The following is a 22,784-nucleotide window of genomic DNA, read 5'->3' as shown; positions in this document are numbered from 1 at the left end:
AAATTATATGAAAACAAAAGCACTGCAAATGCATTGCAATTGTATACATTTCAGGGAATAGAATCACTTTACTATAATTCAAAAACAATTATTTATATATTTTTTATTAAATTTTAAGAGTCCATTTGTGCTGATTCTACCTCTCAGAGAGGTTTATGACTAGAACAATTTGACTCAGATAAAAGGTGATTTTGATTTTCTTTATTTATTTTAACTTTTGCAGACTAGTGATGGTCTCCTCTCTTTCTTCCCCCATTTCTGCATCCAAGAAACGGCATGGACCATCATCCAGCACAATGGCTCAGAGTTAACAAGAGTGAGAAACACTAACCCCGAGAACCCGTATGCTGGGTTTTTTGAGTACGTGGCCAGCCTGGAGCAACTCCAGGCCACAATCACCCGTGCGGAGCACTGCGAGCAGGAGCTGGCCTACTACTGCAAGAAGTCGAGGCTTGTAAATCGGCAAGGTGGGTAAACCGAGGCCTCTGCCCCCCACTCACCCTGCACAGCGTGCTTTGCTTCACCAGTTCCTGAGGACTCGAATTCTGCCAGGGCGGTGGCATATCGTTGCTGACAGGGTATCTCCCTGTACATTCAGCAAACTTGTCGCAGTCTGGAAGTCACAGAGGTTCTGTGCCTGAAGAAAAGAACAAGGTCAGTTTACACTGGGTTTTGTTCAAAGCCTTGATTGCCTTCGAGTCCTCTCCTGGCCTTAATCTGATGACTGCACAGAAAAGAGCTTCATTCTGATACTGGGCCAATTCAGTGTTTACCCTTCCAAAGGGCAGGGGACACGTGCAGTTTGTTTGATCGTGGAAAAGAGCTACTAAAAATATGGCTTAGTTTTCGGAAAGTGACTCTTCTGTGTGACTCTTTTTCATGGACTGTTGACAGTGAGCCTCTGGGTATAATTGGAAATTAAAATAGGCGCTGCAAACCCAGTTTCTGTAGTAGCTCCAGTAGGAATCAGAAGACCATCTCGACTCTTTCTCGTGTGCTACTTCTAATACCCAAGTCTGCTCCTAAGTTCTGTTTGGGGGGTTTGTGTTTTCTCCCTTTAGAGCATCTCATTATGTGAGAACATCTAGGTCCTGCAGTTCTGCTTTACTCTAGTTCTTTGTGACCCGATTCTTAGTCACTGTGAGAGATTTCAACTGGCCTCCCCGCTTGGCCTTCCCATACCTTCTAACCATCTGATGTATAATCCAAAATCTTGACCTTTTTTAAAAAATATATTTTTATTGATTTCAGAGAGGAAGGGAAAGGGAGAGAAAGATAGAATTATCAATGATGAGAGAGAATCATTGACTGGCTGAATCCTACCTGCCCCCTGTTGGGGATGAGCCCACAACCCCAGCATGTCCACTGACCTGGAATCGAACCGTGACCTCCTGGCTCATACATCGACGCTCAACCACTGAGCCACGCCGGCGGGGCCAAAATCCTGATTTTTATGAAAAATATTAACCTTTAAGAAACACTGCTGCCACCATGACATGTTTCTATTTAAGAAGCTTCAGTGCTTTCCTGTCCCCTGCCTGTCCAATACAGACTCTGCTGTCTGGTCACCAGAAGTGCCTATTCTGGACCTGCCTGCTTCATGCAACTCCCCAACACTGTTTTCTGGCAGAAATGTCCTAGCAGGTGTGTTTTTTCTTTAGAAGTTAGAGAAGATTCTAAGACCTCAGCACAATGAAGCCATTTTGTCGGTGTTCACTCCTGTTTGTCGTCGTAAGGGAGGTTGGAGTTCCAGATAGAATGACAAGAATTTCAGAAGAAACGTGTTTCATATGTGATTATCAGATGTCATCTGGATCATGCTGGAACATTCTGAACTCTTGATATGACATTTGAACATTTTATTTTTAGTTAAGCTCCTCTTCTATTCACTCTCCAGCCCCTTAATATAGCCGGGTTTTTCTCCCCCATGCCTGCATCCTACCCCTCCTCCTCCTTCTCCCTGTTCTTCCTCCTTTTAAAAAATCTCATTCAGTCTTTTACTCCATCTTGCTAGTCTCTTGCTGAAATTTCATCCCCCTGAAACCTCAGTCCCATCCGAGACTCACCATCAGATAGTTGTGGTGCCAAGAGCACAGGGTTCAGAGGTGGGGAGAGATCTGAGTTCAAGTTTCCAGCCTCTTGTTGATTAGGTACAGAACTTGGATGGAGGAAACTTTCTCAATTTTCTCTTCTCTGAAATGTGGCGGTGGTACCAGCCTCCCAGGTGCAGCGATGACTGGGTGCAGAACACATACAAAGTGCATGGAGTGAGCCCTCTCGACCCCTGCTCTCCAGAATGTCACAGTTATAGTCAACGTAGCAGTTTACTGTGCAACTGATTGTTCCTTGTTGGTAAATGCTGATCTTGGAATCTAAAATATAGATAAGCAAATATGGAAGTATATGCTAAGAGAATGAGAACCACACTTACAAAAGGGTAAATGAGTGCTATGGAATGAAATGAATTAAGTGACTTAACTAAAGGAGAGACAATCATTCAGATCACAAATGAGTCAAAGTAACAGAATCAGAAAACAATAGCCCCATGGGGTTAGTGAGCAAGCACCACACAAAGTGAGGGGGACCTCATAGAGTTGAAGAAAAGCCCCCCACTCCCTCACTTCATGGCCAATGTTTCAGCCACATGTGAGAGCCACTAGTGAAGAAAGGAGTAGGACAAGGGATGATGAGAGTTGTTAAATACACACATTTTCTCAGGTCCATGACCCTGGAATTCATGTGAATGGATTTGAGGTGGAAAAACTAAAAAGACAGAACAATTTGGATTTTGAGGTCAAATTTAGAGATAAAGAGGGAAGAACAAGAAGATGGTGCCAGACAAGTTAAATTTACAGTTTCAGATATTGAAGCTATGGCAGAGTCCAGTAATAATGGTGCCATCATTGCAGATGAATCAAGTAGACTCTGCACATTAGAAGGACGATCCGTGTGAATACACAAGTCACGTGGGATTTTAACTATGGGAAGTGGAATGTTCTACCATGATCATGATATTTTAGATGATTTTCTTAATTCTTTCTTATACTTACTTAAATTCTTTGGGACATTTTAAAAGTCTTGGATGGAACCAAATGTATTTGGTACCACTAAACATTCAGTAGTTTCTACTTAATAGGGAAGATAGAACATATAGAGGTAAAAATATTATTCATTGTTTAGGAATGATGATTTATTTTCTCTTTAATCCATGAACACATGGTGTTTTAAGCAGTATATTGAAATACCTCTGGTAAATGTTTTAAATAGGTTTCACCTTCTGCTGATAAATTGATTATGCAATTTTAAAAATGAAGATTCTTGATAATGTCTTTATGCACAATACAAGCTTTTGCTAACTCCTTGTTTTTGGCTTGGCTGATCTCATGTATAGTAATGCTGGGAGAGAGGTTGCCACCACTAGTAAGGCCTAAGGTCCTATTGTAACAGTAAGTTATAATGAGCACTGGCATTTGTAAGTAAAGGAGAAATTAGTAAAAGCTTCAGATTTTTAGTGGGGCTGATGATAACTTAAAAGGTTTGAAAGTCAACAGAAAATGATCAAGCACTTTTGGATAGCTGACTGCTTTGATCTCACATTCTTCTCATGCTGATTTGATTTTCCAATTACTACAATTTCCTCTCTCTCTCTCTCTTTTTTTAAAATGAGATATTGGCCTCATACTTTACCTCCTTCTCTTTAAATGCTATCTAGCTCTTCTGTCTATTCTTTGCTCTAGTTTCTTGACATCAGGTTTAGTTTTAACTCCGAGAAGGAGCTGATAGCTGAACATTCATCATAGAAAGAAATGCATTTGGTTAAGGAAAACTTTGTTTTTGAATGTAGTGTCTGCTTCAGGCACTACGATATTTCAGTGTGATTCTGTAGTCTCCAAATAAATAGCCAAGCCATTAAATGAAAGAGAAAAATACATACTTCCAAATAAATCTTAAATCATGACAAAGAAGTGCCATACCATGCCCAATGTTTAATAAACAGCCACTCTATTTTAGCCAATACATATATTGAGATAAATCCTTTACTTTAGTTCATTGCAGGTTTGTTTCCAGTCAAGGGCATGCACCTCTGTTGCAGGCTGGACCCCTGGCCCGGTAGGGCACGTGCAGGAGGCAACCAATTGATGTGTCTCTCTCACATCGATGTTTCTCTCTCTTTCTCCCTTCCTCTTCCTTCCACTCTCTCTAAAAAAAAAATCAATGATAAAAATATCCGTGGGTGAGGATTAACAACAATAAAAAAAATCACTGACTTTATACTATAACATTCTATAATGTTTTAATGGCCATTTTATTATCTCATATCAATTTTATTTCTGATGTGTTAATTGCTCTGGTTTATATTTTTATGCCAATTTGTTTTAAAAATTATTTTCAAAGAAATTACATATGTGAACTGCTTTCGATACATTTTTACTATCATGCCTGAGTTAAATAGGAATTGCTGGTGTCTTTTCCACTCAAAGGAAAATATATCAATCATTTGAGTTTAAATAATAAAATGCTTTTTAAAAAGCTTTTTTAGGGCCCTAGCTGGCTTGGCTCAGTCGATAGAGCATCAGCCTGCGGACTGAAGGGTCCCAGGTTCGATTCCGGCCAAGGGCACACGCCTGGGTTGCCGCTCGATCCCTAGTGAGGGGTGTGCAGGAGGCAGCTGATCAATGATTCTCTCTCATCATTGATGTTTCTATCTCGCTCTCCTTCTCTCTTCCTCTCTAAAATCAATAAAGAAATATATTTTTTAAAAAAGCTTTTTTAGGAAATGCCATCAATTACAATGTTTTGATTATCACTGCATTAAGTCAATCTTTGTCTTTCTGCTTTTACTTATTTTTTTAATGATTTGGGAAGGAGAGGCATTATGCTGAGACAGAAGGCAGGGGGTGTAAAGCAGATGTCACATTTCATGCATTTGTCTTTCAGATGGGACCCCTCTGAGCTGGTGGGTTGGAAGAACCAATGAGACACACACGTATTGGGGAGGTTCTTCGCCTGATCCTCAAAAATGTGCTTGTGGACTAGAGGGGAACTGCATTGATTCTCAGTACTATTGCAACTGCGATGCTGACCGGAATGAATGGTGATTTCCATATGATTTCCTTTTGCAAAATAAAATTTATCTTTTTAAGTGGATCACTTAAAATATATAGAGCTAGGTAGATACTGAACACGTTAGTACAGTGAAGAAATTAGATGCAGGTATGTTTTGATGAAATATGTTATAATCAGTCTGAGTGCTAAATGTTAAGATCAATGTCCTTTTATTTCAATTTTTTTATAATGGGCTGTTTAGTCATGTACGTTTTTACTTTTGTAATACAATGAAAGAGGCATCTGTTTCGTGTTTCCTCTTCATTCTTAGTCAGTTATCATTCTCTTTGAAATTAAGTGTAATTAAGCATTCTATTATTCTCAAAATATATTTACAGCCAGTAATTACTAAAGCACATTTCCTCAATAATTGCCTCTAAAACCTTTAAAAATGTAAACTTAGAATTTCCTACAATTATAAACATGTAGCTTTTTAATTTTTTTTAAAAGACAAACCACCAAAGAACTAATGTTCTGTTGTTTATCATATTTTGAAAGAGGAAATCTGTAACATTTGAGGGATTTGAAAATTGAACTTAAAATATTCTTTAACTAGAATAAAAGTCTTAAATATGTGTTTTCCTTTGAAAACTTAAAAATACATGTATTCGATTTTTTACTAGAGTTGGATTGATTTTATTTATGAAGTGAAAATATTTTTTAATTTCCATATTCACGGTTCAACATGCCATATGTATGTTATACTACTGTGCACCTGGATCTGCACATAATAATTATTTTAAAAAATATTAATAGTCAATCTGACTATAAGTATGATTGCTTTGGTTACAGAATGTACATTAATTCCAGTAATCAGTTCATTGTCAATTGAGCTCACATTTTGAATGCTGTTTCATTGATTTATTTGGCAAACATCAAGACTATGTTGTATCAAAAGACCGATTATTTTGGAATACCTTAGAAGGAAGCATCTATATGGTGTCATGATTTTACTTTTACTATTACCTGTTTGGTATAAAGGATATTGTCTCTTACTCAAAGTCTAGTTTTTAAAATTCCGTACTCTCTTATTCCTCACTGCCTTCATACAAAACACCTGCACAGTAATATTGTATTTTAAAATGTGAATAAAATGTTCATATCAATGCTTAACAGAAGAAAAAACTAACATAATCACCAATAACTCTCTAATACCTCCATAACATATTCTTCATCAAAAATAATTTTCAGCCATAAGATTTTGAAACTTTTTATATTAAATTCTGCTATGGTTATGTAGTTTGCATAGAAATAACTTTCCCCAGAGAACATTTATAATCCCAGAAAAGCTATTTATAAAAACAACTACTTGAAATAAGTGGAAAACAACCAAATGTAGGTAGAAACTGCTAGGGTTGGGAGCCTTTGAGCCTTGGAAGACGGGAACTCAAGTGGTTGAGATTATGTTTATATGCCTTTTCTTTGAGGGAACTAATCAGACCACATGATATGTGGTGGCTAGAACTCAAAAGAGAATAACTAGATTTTATTGGGGTGGGGGGAGTGATGGTTAAGAGATATCAGAGCACAGTTTGGGCTGCCAGAATGTCTGGATGTTGAGGGAGAATGGGAATCCCAGATAGGAGAAAACCTGGGGGCGTCCACCATGTAAGCTTCCCTCGGCTGAGCCCTGATTTGCACAGGCACAGAGGAGTTTCTAGAAACCAAGCAAAGAGGATCCAGCTGGAAAACTGAGCAAGCTACACAGGTTTCAGTAGCGACTACCAGAGGAGACTCAGAATGTGGAGTTTAAGTCTAACTAACTGAGATGAGTTTTACAAACCACTCAGCTTTCCATAGAAATGACAGAAGATCTATGTCTTTACAGCAAAGATTATAATCGAAAACTAAGAGCAAAACTGACATACTGGTAGGCCTACCCTAATGAAATGTAAAACCAAGTGTACACAAATTATTGTGGTAAGTGGTGATTTAACTGCCTGTGAAAATGAAAATGAATCTTCAGAACAATAATAAAACCCACAGTCTCTACAGTATCACCCCCAATGTCTAGAGCAATATAATAATTATTTCATATTCAAAAAAAGAGTCAACTCTGATTGAAAGTCTAGAAAATAGAAGCACTTATTAGGAACAGACCCTGGGGCACATGCTTGATTAGCAGGCAAAAACTTTAAAACAATTATTATAAACTTGCCCCAAAACTTAGATAAACATAATCACAGGTGAACAGAGGAGAAGCTAGGCAGATAAGTGAGAACTACATTAAAGGAGCAAATAGAAATTTTAGAATAGGAACGCACATCTGATATGAAAAATTCAATGGATGGACTTCAGTTCAGGAGATCGCAGAAGAAATCCTCAACGAATCTGAAGAACACAGGAGCAACAACAAAAAGAGTGAACAAAATTAATAAAACCTTTGTGACTTTTAGAAAAGCATCAGTGATTTAATGGGCAAGAAAATGGAGTCCCTGAAGGATGGAAATAAAATAAGGCAAAGATATATTTGATGAAACAATGGCTGAAAATTTCTCAATCTTGTTTAATAAATGTCTGTGGTAGCAAGCCTCCAAGATGGCCCCGAGGTGATCCGCACTGCCCATTATCCACATCACGGTGTAATTTCCTCTCCCTGCGGGTCGCCTGGACCTGTGACTGGCTTCTGATGAATAGAATGTGGTCAAGGTGATGAGAACTCTCCTGAGATTAGATTACAAAAGACTGACTTCTGACTTGCTTGTGCCTCTCTGCCTCTCTCTTTGACTCTTCTGGCTTCCTTGCTCTGATGAGGCAAGCTGTCATTTGTGATCTGCCCTGAGGAGAGGCGCATGTGGCAGAGGATCGAGAGTGGCCTTCAGCCAACAGCCAGTGAAAACAGTCCAACACCTGACCAAGAACACTGCCAACACCTGCTTCAGCGAGCCTGGAGGCTGGTCCCCGCCCAGTCAAGCACTGAGATGACTGGGGGTCCTCGCTAACACTTTGGAGCCTTGGGAGAGACCCTGAGCCAAAGGTTCCCTTGAAGCTTTGCCCAGAGTCCTGACTAGGATGTAGATCATAAATGGTGCTGTTTTAAGTCACACAGTTTTTGGGTAATTGGTTACATTACAAAAGATAACTAATACATCTTCAGTGTACTCATTCCAGAAACTCAGAGAATATCAAGCAGGATAAAAACAGAGAAAAAATGCACCTTGACTTATTGTGCAAATGGCTAAAATCTCAGGATAAAGATAAATGTTTTGAAAGTAGCCAGGGTGTGTGGATCTGGTGGGACACTTTCCATATAGGGAACAAGGATAGCAATGAAGGCTGACCTCTCCTCTGAAGACGGGTCAGAAGTTCACGGAATGAAATCTTTCATGTGTTGAAAGAAAAAGCAAGGTCAACCTAGAATTCTGTTGTAAGCAAAATGTATTTCAAAATGAAGATAAAAGAAGTTCTTTTCAAATTAAATGCGGAGGGAATTTTTGCCAACAGAGCTGCACCATGAGAAATGCTAACAGATACTCTTCAGAGAAATAATAACAGAAAACCCAGAACTTCAGGAAGGAATAAAGAATCTAGAAATTGTGAATATGTTAGTAAATGTAAATTTTTCTCTTAATAAAAATATAAATTAAACTTTACTGTTGAATTATAAAGTTTAAAACATCTGTTGTTACATATATTACAACAGCAGCACAAAGAACAGGGGGGAGTGTTAAAGAAATTATCCTGTAGGAAGCTAACATTTTATATTAAATAATACAATGTAAAATCTAAGTAGACTGTAATAAATTAAGGTTGCATTTTGTAATTAATAAAGCAAATATTAAAATACAAGACATATAGCTAAAAAGGGAATAAAGAACATAAATACCAAAATATGGTGTAAACCAAGAGGAGACAGGAAAGAGGGGAGAGAAACACAAGACCTCATAAGGGGGAAAAAAAATATATCAAAATGGTAGATCTAAAAATGCAGTATCAGTCATTACACTAAATGCGAATGGGTTAAACTATTCTATTTTAAGGTAGAAAATGGCCAACTGAATTTAAAAATCACCAGCTCTATTATGTCTGCAAGAGAAATTAAAATGTTGCCATATTTTTATATGCTCAGAGGAGCAATTTGATCCTTACTCTTGTGTGTGCAAATTTAGCTCAGAACATCTTGGCTTTGAAATGTAATAGGGCCTATTGTTTATTTGATAATTATGTTAATCAGAGTAATTTTAAGAATTTTGTTGTTACTGTTTTTTAGGACCAATGACACTGGAGTCCTTTCCTACAAAGAACATCTGCCAGTGACTAAGATAGTGATCACAGACACAGGCCGGCCGCATTCAGAAGCAGCTTACAAGCTGGGGCCTCTACTCTGCCGGGGAGACAGTAAGTGGTGACCATGTGCTGGTAGCTTATCTGAGGAAAGTGATGTCACTTATGAATCATGTTTCTATCATAATAGAATTAATCAGATCTTATTGTGAAATCGCATAAGTAATGTCTGAAACAGTTTTTCAGTCAGCATACCTCTACAAGTGTGCAAAGCCCTGTCATAGATGCTAGAATGGCAAACCTTGTTAAGATCCAAGAGAAAGAAGCCCCTAAGCTTCTGGATGATCGGTTCAGGAACACGTTCCAGCACTACTCCTCAGTTCCCACACGCTGTTACCCATGTGGGAAAGCCTCAGTGCTGTTCAAAGTTGTTACCAACATATGTCAGTTTTCTATTGTTGGGCCTGGGGGGTGGGGGATTAGAAATAGAGGCAAATGTCAGTGTAATCAGACATATTTCCATTTTTAACCTCTTTTTTTTTAGTGTGTGTGTTTATGGAACTCACTGGGATATGCTGTTGTATATATTCAATGTATTAACACCCTAAACCAGAATTTTAAGATTCAAATGTAGTTGCACAGAAAATACATATTTTCATCAGGGAATCAAGTATGTGTATCCATTTATAAGCTTTCTGAAATCAGTTAGACCTATAGGGACTGAATCATTAAATATTTAAGCTTTTAGTTTTTCCAAAACTTAAAATGGAAATAGAAGAAATATTTATTTACTCTAAAAGCATACAGTAAAATAAAATTTTATTCTAGGCCTCAACAGAGGAAGAGATGATCTGACAATTCAGTGGATTTATGGGGATACCTAGCCAAAGTTGCTTAGTTAAAAAGCAAAGATGATACTGGGCTATAAAAATTTATATATACATTGTAAAAAAACTGTCTGCCATTATACCTATCATCGCTAATCTTTATCAGCTCAACTTCCTGTTCTGCCAGTAGGCCTTACACAATCACATGAAGATGACACAGGATATTTCATGGAGAGAAAAATTATGTGCAAAGAGATGAGGTTGTAAACTCAGATGCATCCAGGGCAGGGCAACAACTTTGTGACTATAGAGCAAGTGTTTTACACATGGCATGCACTTTTCACTGCTGGCTCTGATCCTCACCTTTCAGGAGCTCAGGTTGGCTTCCTCCGTCCCCTTATTTTCATTTGCCTCAATCCCTGGGGAATTCGTCTGCTTTGATTGAAGTCACTACCAGCTCAAGCCCTTAGGATTTCTTTCTCAAAAACTTCCTGCCATGAACTGAAAGACACAGCACCTTTTTACTTAGGGCAGTGATTCTCCACCCAAGGTGACTCTTCCCTCCCCCACCCCTAGTGGACATTTGGCAATATCTGGACACATTTTGGGCTGTCATGGTTGTGTGTGTGTGTGTGTGTGTGTGTGTGTGTGTGTGTGGTTGAATGCTCCTGTCACCTAGAAGAAGAGACCAGAAATGCTGCTAAATACCTTCAGTGCACAGGACAGCACTCTAAGTAACCTGTCTAAATGTCAGTAGAGCTGAGTATTAACTATTTGTGACCATAGAGATATAGGGGGAGGGTACCAACATTAGGAATAAGAATTTACAGCTAGTTGAAATACTTAGAGACCTGCTAATTAATCTCTGACTTATTAATAAAACAGTAGTTGAGAGCTTTCCTTGGCCTTCTTGTCTTCTGCATCTGTTTAGGGTTGAGGCTCAGCCTCTCATGAGAGTGTGTCTCCTACATCTGTTTAGGGTTGAGGTTTAGCCTCACACGAGGGTATATACCTGTTTGTGTATGAAGGGCTTTTTTACGTTTTCTCAGTAAGAGAAGCAATGGCTTCAGAAAAAAGGATGCCCCCTTTTCTCTCTATGGGAAATCTGCCCCCCTGTAGATGAAATGCTCTAGGCACATTTTTATTCTTTGCAGTTGAGACAGACTGTGTAGATATCCGGGGCTTGTAGACACAGGATCATGCACTGTGGGCTTTATAAATGGAAGAAAGGTATGTGGTCGTTATCTGGAAGGCATTAGGACTGGAACATTTAAGGCTGAGAAGTAGCTTAAACTTCATGATCTAAATGAAATCATGAAGACCAATTATATACCTACAGACCAACAAAATAACCTGTGGTTTAAGACAAGGAAAAATGATGAGGGCTTGAACTAAGCAATGGTTGGATGGGGCTTACAGAAGGGGCTCAATGAGAGAGGTGCATTCAGTGTGATTTAGATGGAAGTTGACGCAGAAATCCAGCTTTCTGAATTCAATAAAGCTTCTAGTGCCTTCCATGGAGACAATAAAGATGCTAGTGCCCTTCATTGAGACAAGGAAATTTTAGATTTAAAAATAAAAATGGAAAGATGACAATAAAAATATTTTGATTTTATCACACAGACTAAAGATGTTGAAAATTTTACATCAAGCCTGTTTTTCTGGGAAAGAAGAGAACCCTTGAGAAAGCAGGACAAATAAACAAAAATGAGTATGAGACTTACCGGTTCCAGACATGAGCTTTCCCCTAATTAATCAATATTGTCTTTTTCCAAGTCCTTCTTTTCATCTCTAAAAAAATGTAGGTGATTCTGAAATTCATTATTACTTCTGGTATTATTGTTCAATGTCAGAAGTCATTGATAACATCATTAGGAATGTTTCACCTAAAATGCAACAGCTATGAATGATAAAGCTTCCTTTAAAGTTGTGCTGCAGACATAAAACTTAGTCATGAATTAATGTATTTATGAATATGGAAATAATTATAAATAATTTAATTTATAAATATATATGTTATAATTAGGAGGACCCTCTCTTGTACTTTCCTTTCTACTCACTCTCTCTGGAGCAGTGGGGGCATCTTCATCTTTGAAGTACCCAGTTCCCCAACTTCTGTAGGCCTAAAAATTACCTGAGAGCATGCCTGCTGTGGTTGGAGAATCTTCAGGACTCACCCCACACACGAAGGAGGAAGAGTAGAAGTCCAATACTGGCTCAGGGTAAAATGTTTCTGAGCATCCATCAGGAAGATATCTACCGGGATTATCCCCTAGTTCTGCGGATCTCACAGCACAAAGAACACTCAGGAACCACTGACAGCCTCTGGCTTTACTTCCTCTTCACTCATTTTCCTTCATCTGAGAAACCTCCCAGTCCTCTTGCTGAAAACTGTCCCTCAGATTCAAGCCCTTTCTCCATGAACCTTCTACTGGTCTCTAGAATATTTGGTCCTACACCTTCAAGGAATGTTGAACATATTATAAGCACGTATTTCTCAGGCTGGCTTTTCAGTATTTTCGAGCCTCTCGAGAGCAGGTCCACTCTTCATTTATCAGTGTGTTCCTGGTACCTAGTACATTACCTGTTACATGAAAGATAATCAATAAAGAGCAGTTTATGAAATAAGGAGAATGATCTATCACACACAGCTCAAGAAACCTGTAGCTTGTGAATTGTTCCTGAGAGACAGGAATAAGTTTTTGATTGTATAAGCAATTAAATGATATGCAGAGATATACGTTTAATGAAAGGAGTGGGTTATATTGAAAGGCTTTCCGGATTAAAATCTCACATGGAATTTGAGCCCCTTGTTCCAGCTGAGCTATTTCTCAGCAATGCACTTGGGCTTGTGGCATGAAAGTGCTTTCAAATAAGCATATGATTTTAGTTCATATTAATACTTTTTGCTTTTCACTTTTTAAATAATATAGTGTCTTTATAAAATGGAAACACCCTTTTCTTGGAGAAAAAAAAATATTTTCTGATCTATTTTGCTCTGTTTTGTTTTCTGTTCTTTAGAAAAGACTGTGTTACTAACAATTTATATTTAAGAAATTCCACACATGTGAGGAAACAAAGGTTCTTCCTAACACTTTCAAAAGATGTTCATTATTTTGAGGCTAAGAATCCTAATAATTCTCAGGACTACAATAATATCATTTCTTGACAAATATATATATATATATATCTATATATCTTTATTCATTGTTTTAAATATTAGACATTAATGTTTTAATTGATATATAATCATTATAAAATGTTATGATAGACAGAAATCTCAAAGAAAAGAGTTTAATAATCAGCAAGAGTCACAAAACTCAGAGATACTGATTAACACTAGTGAGGATCATTCCAGACATTGCTAGCTGTCTCTAAGGCAGGGTTCCCCAACCTTGGCATTGGACTGGCTAATTCCTTGTTATGGTTGGGGCTGTCCTGGGCACTGTAGGGCACTTAGCGGTATTCCTGGCCTCTCCCCACTAGCTGCCAGTAGCACTGCGCTCCCAGTTGTGACAACCAGATGTATCTTCTGACGTTTCCAAATGTCTCCTGGGATGCAGAATTGCTCCAGGTCGAGAACCACTTCCCTAGACAGAAAAATAGAAAAAGATATTTATAAAACTTTATTAATTGAAATTGAGGAAGAAGAAACTGAAATGAAGCTAAGATTATTGCTTTATATTATGTATATATCTGATAAATATATATTCAAATTTATGATCCTTCACAACTCCAGCCGAAGGACTTGTATGCATGCATGTATATAAGCATACCCAATGGATGCAAGACACTGGGGGGCGGGGCGGGGAGGACATGTGGTGGGGGAGGCCGGGGGGAGGTCAATGGGGGGAAAATGGAGACATATGTACTACTATTTGTAATACTTTAAACAATAAAAAATTATGAAAATTTTAAAAGGCTATAGAGTCACCAGGTCTTATAGTAAACTAATTTTTAAAATTTAGACAGCATTGATGTATTCTGAAAACTGGGAAAATTAGCACTCATTTCTCCTATCCTTTCTTTTTTTCCTCCACCATCTAATTTTTGCTAGTTTTGCTATTATTTGTATAGTTTATTTTTTTTAGTGCTAACCACTAGTCCTGTCATCAGAGCTTTTCTATTCTTGACTGATTTTTATTTGATTCATTTCTTCTTGGATTGCATTGTCAGGTAGTTGATATTTTCAGTTTTTTCCCCCAAGAAAGACTCATGAGTGTTGTATTTCCTGAGATGGCACATGTTTGAGAATGTTGTTGCCTCAGAACTCTAAACCAGACTTGGCTGGTTTAACTTTCTATTGTTTTTTTGGCAACAGCTTCATGGAGATATAATTCACATGCCCTACAATTCACCTGTTTAAAGAACACAATCTGAAGTACACAATATAATCAGATTTAGTATATTTAATTATTTTAGCATATTATATAGCATTGTGCAACCATCACCATAATCAATTTTAGAATACTTTCATTATCCCCCAAAACACTTGGACCCATTTAGCAGACATTCTGCTTTTCCCTTTTACCTCCACCCCAACCTTAGTAAATCATGGATCTATTTTTTTATCTGCAGATTTGCCTGTTCTGGACATTTCCTTTAGAAGAAAACATAGAATATGTGATATTTGTGACTGGCTTCTTTTACTTAGTATGGTATTGCCAAAGTTTATCCATGCTGTAGCATATATCAATACTTCATTATTTTTCATGACCAGATAATAATCCATTTTGTTTATCCATTCATCCATTAATAGATATTTGAATTATTCCACTTTGAGGTTATTATGGATAATGTTGATAACATCTATGTATAAACTTTTTCTGAACATATGTTTTTACTTCTCTAGGAGTGGAATTTCTGCATTATGAGGTAACAGGACATTTAATCTTTTTAGAAACTGGTGTAATGATTGTGGACCATGCTTTGTGACTTTGCCTAGTTTGCACCTACTATCTCTGCACTGAGGGATGCGATCATCTTGTCTCCACAGCTTTTCTAGATAACTTTGGTTGACTATATTTCATTATGAAGCAGGGTTTTACTTTTCACCCAGAGGACTTGGATGTGCTTTATTCTCAGAGTTCTGAATTGAGAATGTCTGCCTGTTACCTTAACGCTTAACAAAATGTTAGACTGGATATACTTCTTTCTCTCAGATCTGTGGACTGTGTGTCTTTATCTTCTGGTATAGAACGTTGCTGTGGAAAGTTTTGGTCCAAACTGATTTTTCTATCTTGTGGGTGACTTGCTTTTTCTAACTGAATAAGTAATAATTACCCTTAAAGGTCAGTAACTTAACAGGGATGCATATCAGTGTTGGGCATTGGTATTAATTTTTTCTTATATTGGACGTGATGTTCTAAGATGTATACATACATTTATATGTTGTTGCAAGCATGATCTACATTTCTGCTCTTAGCTCATTAATTGGCACAAGGTCATATTTTTATTTCTTTGGCATTTGAACTTTTAAACCTGTTTATTAAGTATATTTCTTCTCAATTAATTCATTGTATTGAAATTTTATGTCTAATCAGGCATCCCCAAAACTTACATAATTAGAAAAATTTTTCTGTTTCTGTTCTAAGAAATTCTTGTCATTGAAATTACTTTCTTCATTTTATCTGCATTGACTCGTTCAGCTGTCTGAGAAATCACAGCTCCCAGAATGCATTAAATAATCAAAGATGCATGTAGGCAATAAATAACTTTGCAGAAGTTATATTCTTAGACTAGAAAAAGATATTGACTAGTGATTTGTTTAATTTCTCTTCCGTTTGACAGAGTTCTGTTCCATTTGGCAGACTACATAAAAACCATTAAAAAGAGTGCAGATCAATTCCACTTTAGCAAATAATCATATAATGTAATTTTGTAAGCTTTACTGTGTCTGATAATCCTCCAACATTAAGAAAGTCTTTTCATTTTTATAATTTATTTTCTTTCCTTGGCTTTCCTTTAATTTTCCTAATGTTTATCCACTTTTTTATTTTCTCCTCCTCATATTCTTTTCCTCTCTTTTCTCTCTCCCTTTTTCCTACTTATTTACCAAGAAATCTAAGTGTACTTATTGAGATACATATAATACAACCAAACCAGGAGCAATTATTCTAAGCTTTCTGATTGCTGCTTGGACAAAAGGCATCTTACCATTTCATTTAAAAAATATTTATTAAGCCCATGCATTATAACATTTCACTGTGTCTTCCTGAGAGATGAACAAATAGACAAAAGTACCTGCATTCTTGGAGCTTGAGTTCTCTTGGAGGGATAAACAACAAAGAAGTAAGTAAAATAGATTGTATGATAGATGCTAGTAAGTGTTGTAAATACAATGTAGTTTAGTTTAGGCAGGAGTAGGGTTGGATTGGCAATTTGAAATAGGATGGTCATTAAGTGCTCACTAAGAAGGTGGCATTTGAATAAAAGTCTGAGGAAAATAAGGGAGCAAGGCTGTGTATACCTGTGAAAGAGTGCTGTGGACAGGGGAAAACCAGCGTAATTACTCAGAAATGGGACTGTAACCAGTGTGCTCAAGGAACAGCAAAATGGTCAACCTGAATGGCATTGGAAAACAGTAGAGAGTTTGAGAGGAAGGATGGTGTGATGTGACTTATGCTTTAATGAAATCGACCAGGGTAAGGTTGAACAAAGAGGCCATTTGTAAGACCATATCACCAACCCAGCTAATAGACCTGGTGGCTTGGCCGTGGGCACAGGGATCGTAGCAGTAACGTTTGCTGCTGGATTGATGTGGATTGCCAAAGGAAGAGTCAAGAATAACACCCAGGTGTTTAGTCGAACTATCAGAGGCATAGAATTGGCACTAATTGAGATGGAGAAGATTGCTGCTGGGGTCGAGGAGTTGCAGAGGAATGTGGTACGTCCACACCATGGGATGCTACTCTGCAATAAAAAGGAATGAACTACCGGGGCGAATCTTCAGGGAGTAATTTTGAGTGGGAAAAATAAAAGTCAATCTCAAAAGGCTACTTGGTGTATGCTTTTATTTGTGAAACATTCTTAAATGAGGAGAGGTGATTAGTGGTTGAAGAGGGGGGAAGAGCAGGAGGAAAGAGGGTATGGCTATAAAAGGGAAATACTTGAGGTGCTACAAGTGTTCTTTCTAGAAAATATATTTTTATTGATTTCAGAGAGGAAGGGAGAGGGAGAGATAGAAACATCAATGATGAGAGAGAATCATTGATTGGCTGCCTCCTGCACGCCCCCTACTGGGGATTGAGCCTGCCAACTGGGCATATGCCCTGACAGGAATCTAACAGTGGCTTCCTGGTTCATTGGCGGACACTCAACCATTGAGCCATGCTGGCTGGGCCATGTGTTTTTTCATTTTAACAGAATCAATACCAATATCCTGGTTGTGATACTGTACTATAGTTTTGCAAGATATTACCATTGGGGAAAACTAGCTAAAGGGAAAACACAATCTTTGCTAGCTCTTATATCTGCATGGAAATCTACAATTAACTAAAAATAAACATTTTTATTAAAGAAATCCATATTTCCAGCTTTTAAAAATGACTCTTCAGCATGCAGGTAGAGCCATTTGACTGGTAAATTATCCCTGCCTTGCCATTTGTATTTCATTTTATTTTATTCACTTTTCAGAAAAGTGGTGGTATCAAATTAATTGAGTTGTGTACATTAAATATTTACAGATTTTTAAATGGCAGTCAATAAGATGCTTGAAAAAAAAAGGTAGGGTGAACACATCATTGCTTTTCTTTTTTATCTTAAAAGTAAAACATATTTTCTTAAGAAACAATGTATTTTTCAAATACTGTGGAGTTTTCTTGTTGTTGTTTCAAACAATATAATTCACATACCATACAATTCAACCATGTGAAGTGAACTATTCAGTGGCCTTTGGTGGTCACAGCAATATAACTGTTAGAAACAAGTTTGGAACATTACCCCCAAAAGACCCGCACTCCTTTGCCCCTTCATCAGGAGCTCCATCCCCAGCTAGGAAACCACTAATCTAATTTCTGTCTCTTTAAGTTATTTTTTAAAAGGGTAATCTATTAATACTATGAATATAAGTTTAGCAAAACAAATATTTTAGATATTACTTTTAATTTTAAGTCTACTATGCTAATTTTCCTAATGAGCTCTTTTTACTTCATGTACATCTCCTCTTCTAAGTAAGTAATTATATAGATCCAGTTACCCATTACAATTTTTTTTTAATGCTGGAAAGATAAAAGGTGGCATTCATGAAGGAATGTTTCCAAATCTCTAGTACCCTATATTGAATTCAATTTAAAACATATTCATTATTAATTACTTTAATTAATTAAGTCATTATAAATTTCTTAGAACAATACATCTTGATCTGCTTTTGTTGGGATGGTACAAGAGCATCGCACTCTGCTGACTAGCTTTCACAGAGTAAAGGATTGCTTTCAGATCTGCCACTGGTGCAGCTTAGGGATTTTCTAAAAACCGACCTTAGCCAAGGAATCCTCTCTTCAAAAACTTGCAGCTTCCTGCTGGGCCTGCCCGCTGGGCGCACTCCACCTCTACCTTGCCCCTCCTTTCCCGGAGGCAGCCCGGGTCCTCCTGGGTGCTTCTCAGCTGTCAGTGAAGAGCTGAGATGTCAGGACATTATTTGGTCATAGAAATATTGCCCTTTGTTTTTTTATAATTATTGTAAATTAGCAGCAGTTTTTTTCTTTCAATAAAATATTCTTCATTTTTTTACCTATTATGAATCTGTAAAATAAGGTTTGCTAACTAGATAAAGTAGGTGCTATTATGTGTGTGAGCGTTTAAGCTACCAAAGGTAATAAATTGTTTTCATTACTATAAAAGTGTTCATTATAAAGATAGTAGCAATTCAAAGAATTGTTCTTCTGTTTCCACCAGTTCCCCAAAGCCCCCTATAGGATGCTTTATTGGGTTAGCTGTGACATAAAAATGAAACAGATGAGATATTTTGTCTTATGACAGTATTATCTAATTTAGTCTTTTAAGTAATTTTGAGTGGTTTTCTTTCTAATCAGACCAAAAGTAAGATTTTAAAATATTCCATTATTTAAAGTTATAGCTTTAGGTTAGTTTTCATAATGTAACATTTCAACAGAAAGACATTTAATTTCTAATAATGGGTCACTGTTAGAACTTTTAAGAACACAAATGTGTTGTTAACCTTAACGTGATATTTTTCATTTTCTTGCATTCTTTCCTAGAGATCAACATATCTAAGATTAGAAATACTTAGCTGTAAAATGAAAATAAGGAATGTACAGTTTCATGTGTCTATTGGGGAAAAAAGCACTCAAAGTATATTCTCAGCTGAATAAATGCAGCTCTGAAATTGTCTACTTATGATGTGAGAATTGTTTTTCAAATCAGGTTCATAAGAAAAATAAGATATAGTCATGCACCTCATAACAACAGTTCAGTCAACGAAGGATCACAGATATAGGTAGTGGTCCCAAAAGATTATAATGGAGCTGAATTTCTTGTAAGAAATGGAAGGAAGTGTGTGGTTCAGGAGGAATTTTTTTTTTCCTCAGATCGGAGCAGTATCTGTAGGGCTTGACAATAGATTCCCTCTCACTGCACCTCAATCTTGATGCACAAATTACATCCCGATCACTCAGCCACTGACCGGTTCAGCACAGAGGAGCCTGTGCCCCGCGCTACCTATTCAGAGCACTCTGCAGCCCCAGGCCCCTGTGATGGTCTTCAGAGGGCCTGGCTGGAAAGTTCTTGTTGAGGACACAGGCCCCCAGAGCTGCCTTAACAGGTGCTAAGTGCCACTTGAGCGAAAGCTTTCTGTGGGAGTGCGGAGCCAGCCTCTCCCTGTACTCTGGAAATGTGTCCAGGTTGTCAGGGTTCAAAGCATAGGTGAGTTTTATTTTTCCATCGATTCAATGCCAGAGAGTGCCCTTCATGCCAGATTGAGTCAACGGAACCCAGAACAAATTTCCACTGTCAAAATATTGAGTCCTCAGTTTTACACTCTCTCCATGTTAAGTGATACTCCTTTTTTAAAAAGTAAATTTATTGGGGTAACATTGCTTAATAAAATTATGTAAGTTTCAAGTATACAATTCTATGACACACCACTTGTATATTTCCTTGTGTGCCCACCACCCAAAGTCAAACCTTCCATCACCATATATTTGACCCCCTTTGCCCTTTGCTACCCTCATCCCCCTTCCCTCTGGTACCATAAAGTTCTTTAATCTGACCACTGCTCCAACATGCAGTGGCCAAAATCACATTTCTGTGACAGTCCCCTGAGTTCTTTGTCTCTCCGTCTTGATTTCTCATTCCTACTGATCCTCAGGCCGCCTGTCAGTCCCTCCTCTCGGTCACTGTCATGGTGATCTGCGCCTCACCCAGCCCGTTCCTCCTCCTTGATATTTCCAATCAGTCCAAGTCCTTCTCCATGGAGCAGCCTGGCAGCTTCAGTGTTACTCTGTCCAGTGGAAGCAGGGGGAGGGCTGTGGGAGATGTTTATAAAGTCTCCAGCTGTGCACAGAAACGTCCCAGGCCTTCACACTCACTCGCCACCTCACCCAGAGCTGCTTCCCGTCCTGAAAGTGCCACTTACAGTAGGTCCTCATGCAGGTGTGCCTTAAAAATATTTTATGCCGATTTTTACTGTAGTTTTTCTGTATTTAGATATATTTAGACACACAAGTGCTTACCAGTGTGTTACAATTGCCAACAGTACTCAGTACGATAATATGCTGTGCAGGTTTGTAGCTTAAGAGCGAAAGGCTATACCACATAGCCTACGGTGTAGTAGGCCACACCATCCAGATTTGTATGTGATATTCGCACAAGGACAAATCCACTTAACAATACATTGCTTGGAATGTATCCCTCTCGTTAAGAATGCATGGCCATACACTGCTGTTTAGTCCAAAATTTATAGAAAATAAGTTAAAAAATAAGGAACAAATAGAAGCTGAGTCAAGTTTGTGATTTTTAACTTGTTAGGTATCTATTCTTTGCAAACATAATGAACCATTTCCCCCCTGCAATTACTGTTTTCTAACGTCAGAGGATCAATACAGTAGTCCCCCCTTATCTTCAGGGGATATGTTCAAAGACCCCCCCAGTAGTTGCCAGAAACCACAGTTAGTACCAAACCCTATATATACTATGTCTTTTCCTATATATACATACCTATGATAAAGTTTAACTTACAAAGTAGGCATAATAAGAGATTAACCACAACAATTAATAATGGATAATTAATACATTGTAATAAAAGTTATTGGAATGTAGTCTCTCTCTCTCTCTCTCTCTGTCTCTCTGTCTGTCTGTCTGTCTGTCTCTCTCTCTCTCTCTCTCTCGAAACCGATCTGATAACTGTGACAGCTAAGTGACTAGGGATGAGTAGCATATACAGAGAGGAGAGCTGGACAAAGGAATAGTTCACGTCTTGGGTGGGGCAGGAGGGATGGTGCAAGATTTTATCACAATACTCAGAATGGCACCCAGTTTAAAACTTGTGAATGGTTTATTTATGGAATTTCCCACATAGTGTTTTCAGGCCCTCATGGACCATAGGTAACTGAACTGCGGAGAAGTGGGGACTGATGTAGTCTTTCTTCCAGGAGGCTGACTAGATAGAAATTTATCCAGTTGTTTGTGGGCACATATGGGAGGCCGTTGCTTAAACTCAAAATGTACATTTCTATTTGGTGTGTTGAGAATTCGCTGGTGTAGGCAGCAGTGCATAGTTCATTTCTTCGATAATGAGTCTCATCCACCACACACATCCGGCTGGGTGTCACTCCTGTCACTTCATGCCACTGCATTGATAAATTTTTTCCATACTTTCCAGGCAGACCCAGAATATTCGCTCAAAAGGAAAGTACGTTGTAGATATAACAGCAGCAAAAAAAAAAAAAAAAAGAATGGGAAAGAGAAGATGACATCCATAGTCCAGATAATTTTTTCACATCTCCTCATTTATACCCCAACCTTTTACACATTTTCTTCTTACCTTGAACATTTTAAAACTTTCTGAGAGCCGCTTTTGTACTATTCATCTAACTCACTATGAGAAGCCAAGTAAAAGACAATTTTGAAGTAAAAGAGCATTTTCATGAGAATATCAGTGCAGCACAGAGGGAGCAGTGTCTTGATCTTTAATTAAACGAGGATATTTTGAATGCCAGTCGCAGCTGAGAAAATCACAGGGCCCATTAGTGGAAGCAGCTCGCTGCAAGTGTGGCTCTGTGAAGTGTGTGTGCTAGAAGTGTTAGCACAAAAACACTCTGAGCTTCTTTAAGGCTCCTGTTATCCAGAGTAATGGAGGTGTTTAAAGTTTCAAGTTACAAAAAAATTAAGTCTATTAATTAATGTTTGACAGGTCCTTATATCACTTTGGGAGAGGATGGTAATTAGGCTGAGGATGTGTCTCTTATAGCAAATGTAACGTGCAGACCATTTCTCCTCTCCTGTGTCGGAAGGAGTCAGAATTGCAACCCTTGTACTGGTAAAATGTCTAATCATGCTCACGACTTGTATACTGTATAGTTAATAGGAAAAAAAAAGAAAAGAAAAGCAGGTTTGTATGAATTAACAATATTTTTTAAAATTTACCTTTACTGTTGAAAGTCCTACAGA

General features: G+C 37.8%; 1 protein-coding gene across 1 annotated transcript in view; it reads left to right on the top strand.

Annotated features, from left to right (window-relative positions):
- Positions 1 to 22,784, top strand: part of CNTNAP4 (contactin associated protein family member 4) — a 239,836-nt gene that overhangs the window by 181,552 nt on the left and 35,500 nt on the right. Inside the window, exons 13-15 of the mRNA XM_070398223.1 lie at positions 270 to 467; positions 4,939 to 5,095; positions 9,317 to 9,444. Coding sequence (XP_070254324.1) covers positions 270 to 467; positions 4,939 to 5,095; positions 9,317 to 9,444 — 483 coding nt within the window. The remainder of the gene's footprint in view (positions 1 to 269; positions 468 to 4,938; positions 5,096 to 9,316; positions 9,445 to 22,784) is intronic.

This window comes from Myotis yumanensis, unplaced genomic scaffold (genome assembly GCF_028538775.1).
Source record: "Myotis yumanensis isolate MYYU_CA2020_CCGP unplaced genomic scaffold, mMyoYum1.0.hap1 SCAF_18, whole genome shotgun sequence".
NCBI lineage: Eukaryota > Metazoa > Chordata > Mammalia > Chiroptera > Vespertilionidae > Myotis > Myotis yumanensis.
The sequence above is the reverse complement of the archived record's forward strand: the minus strand, read 5'-3'. Positions and strand labels throughout refer to the sequence as shown.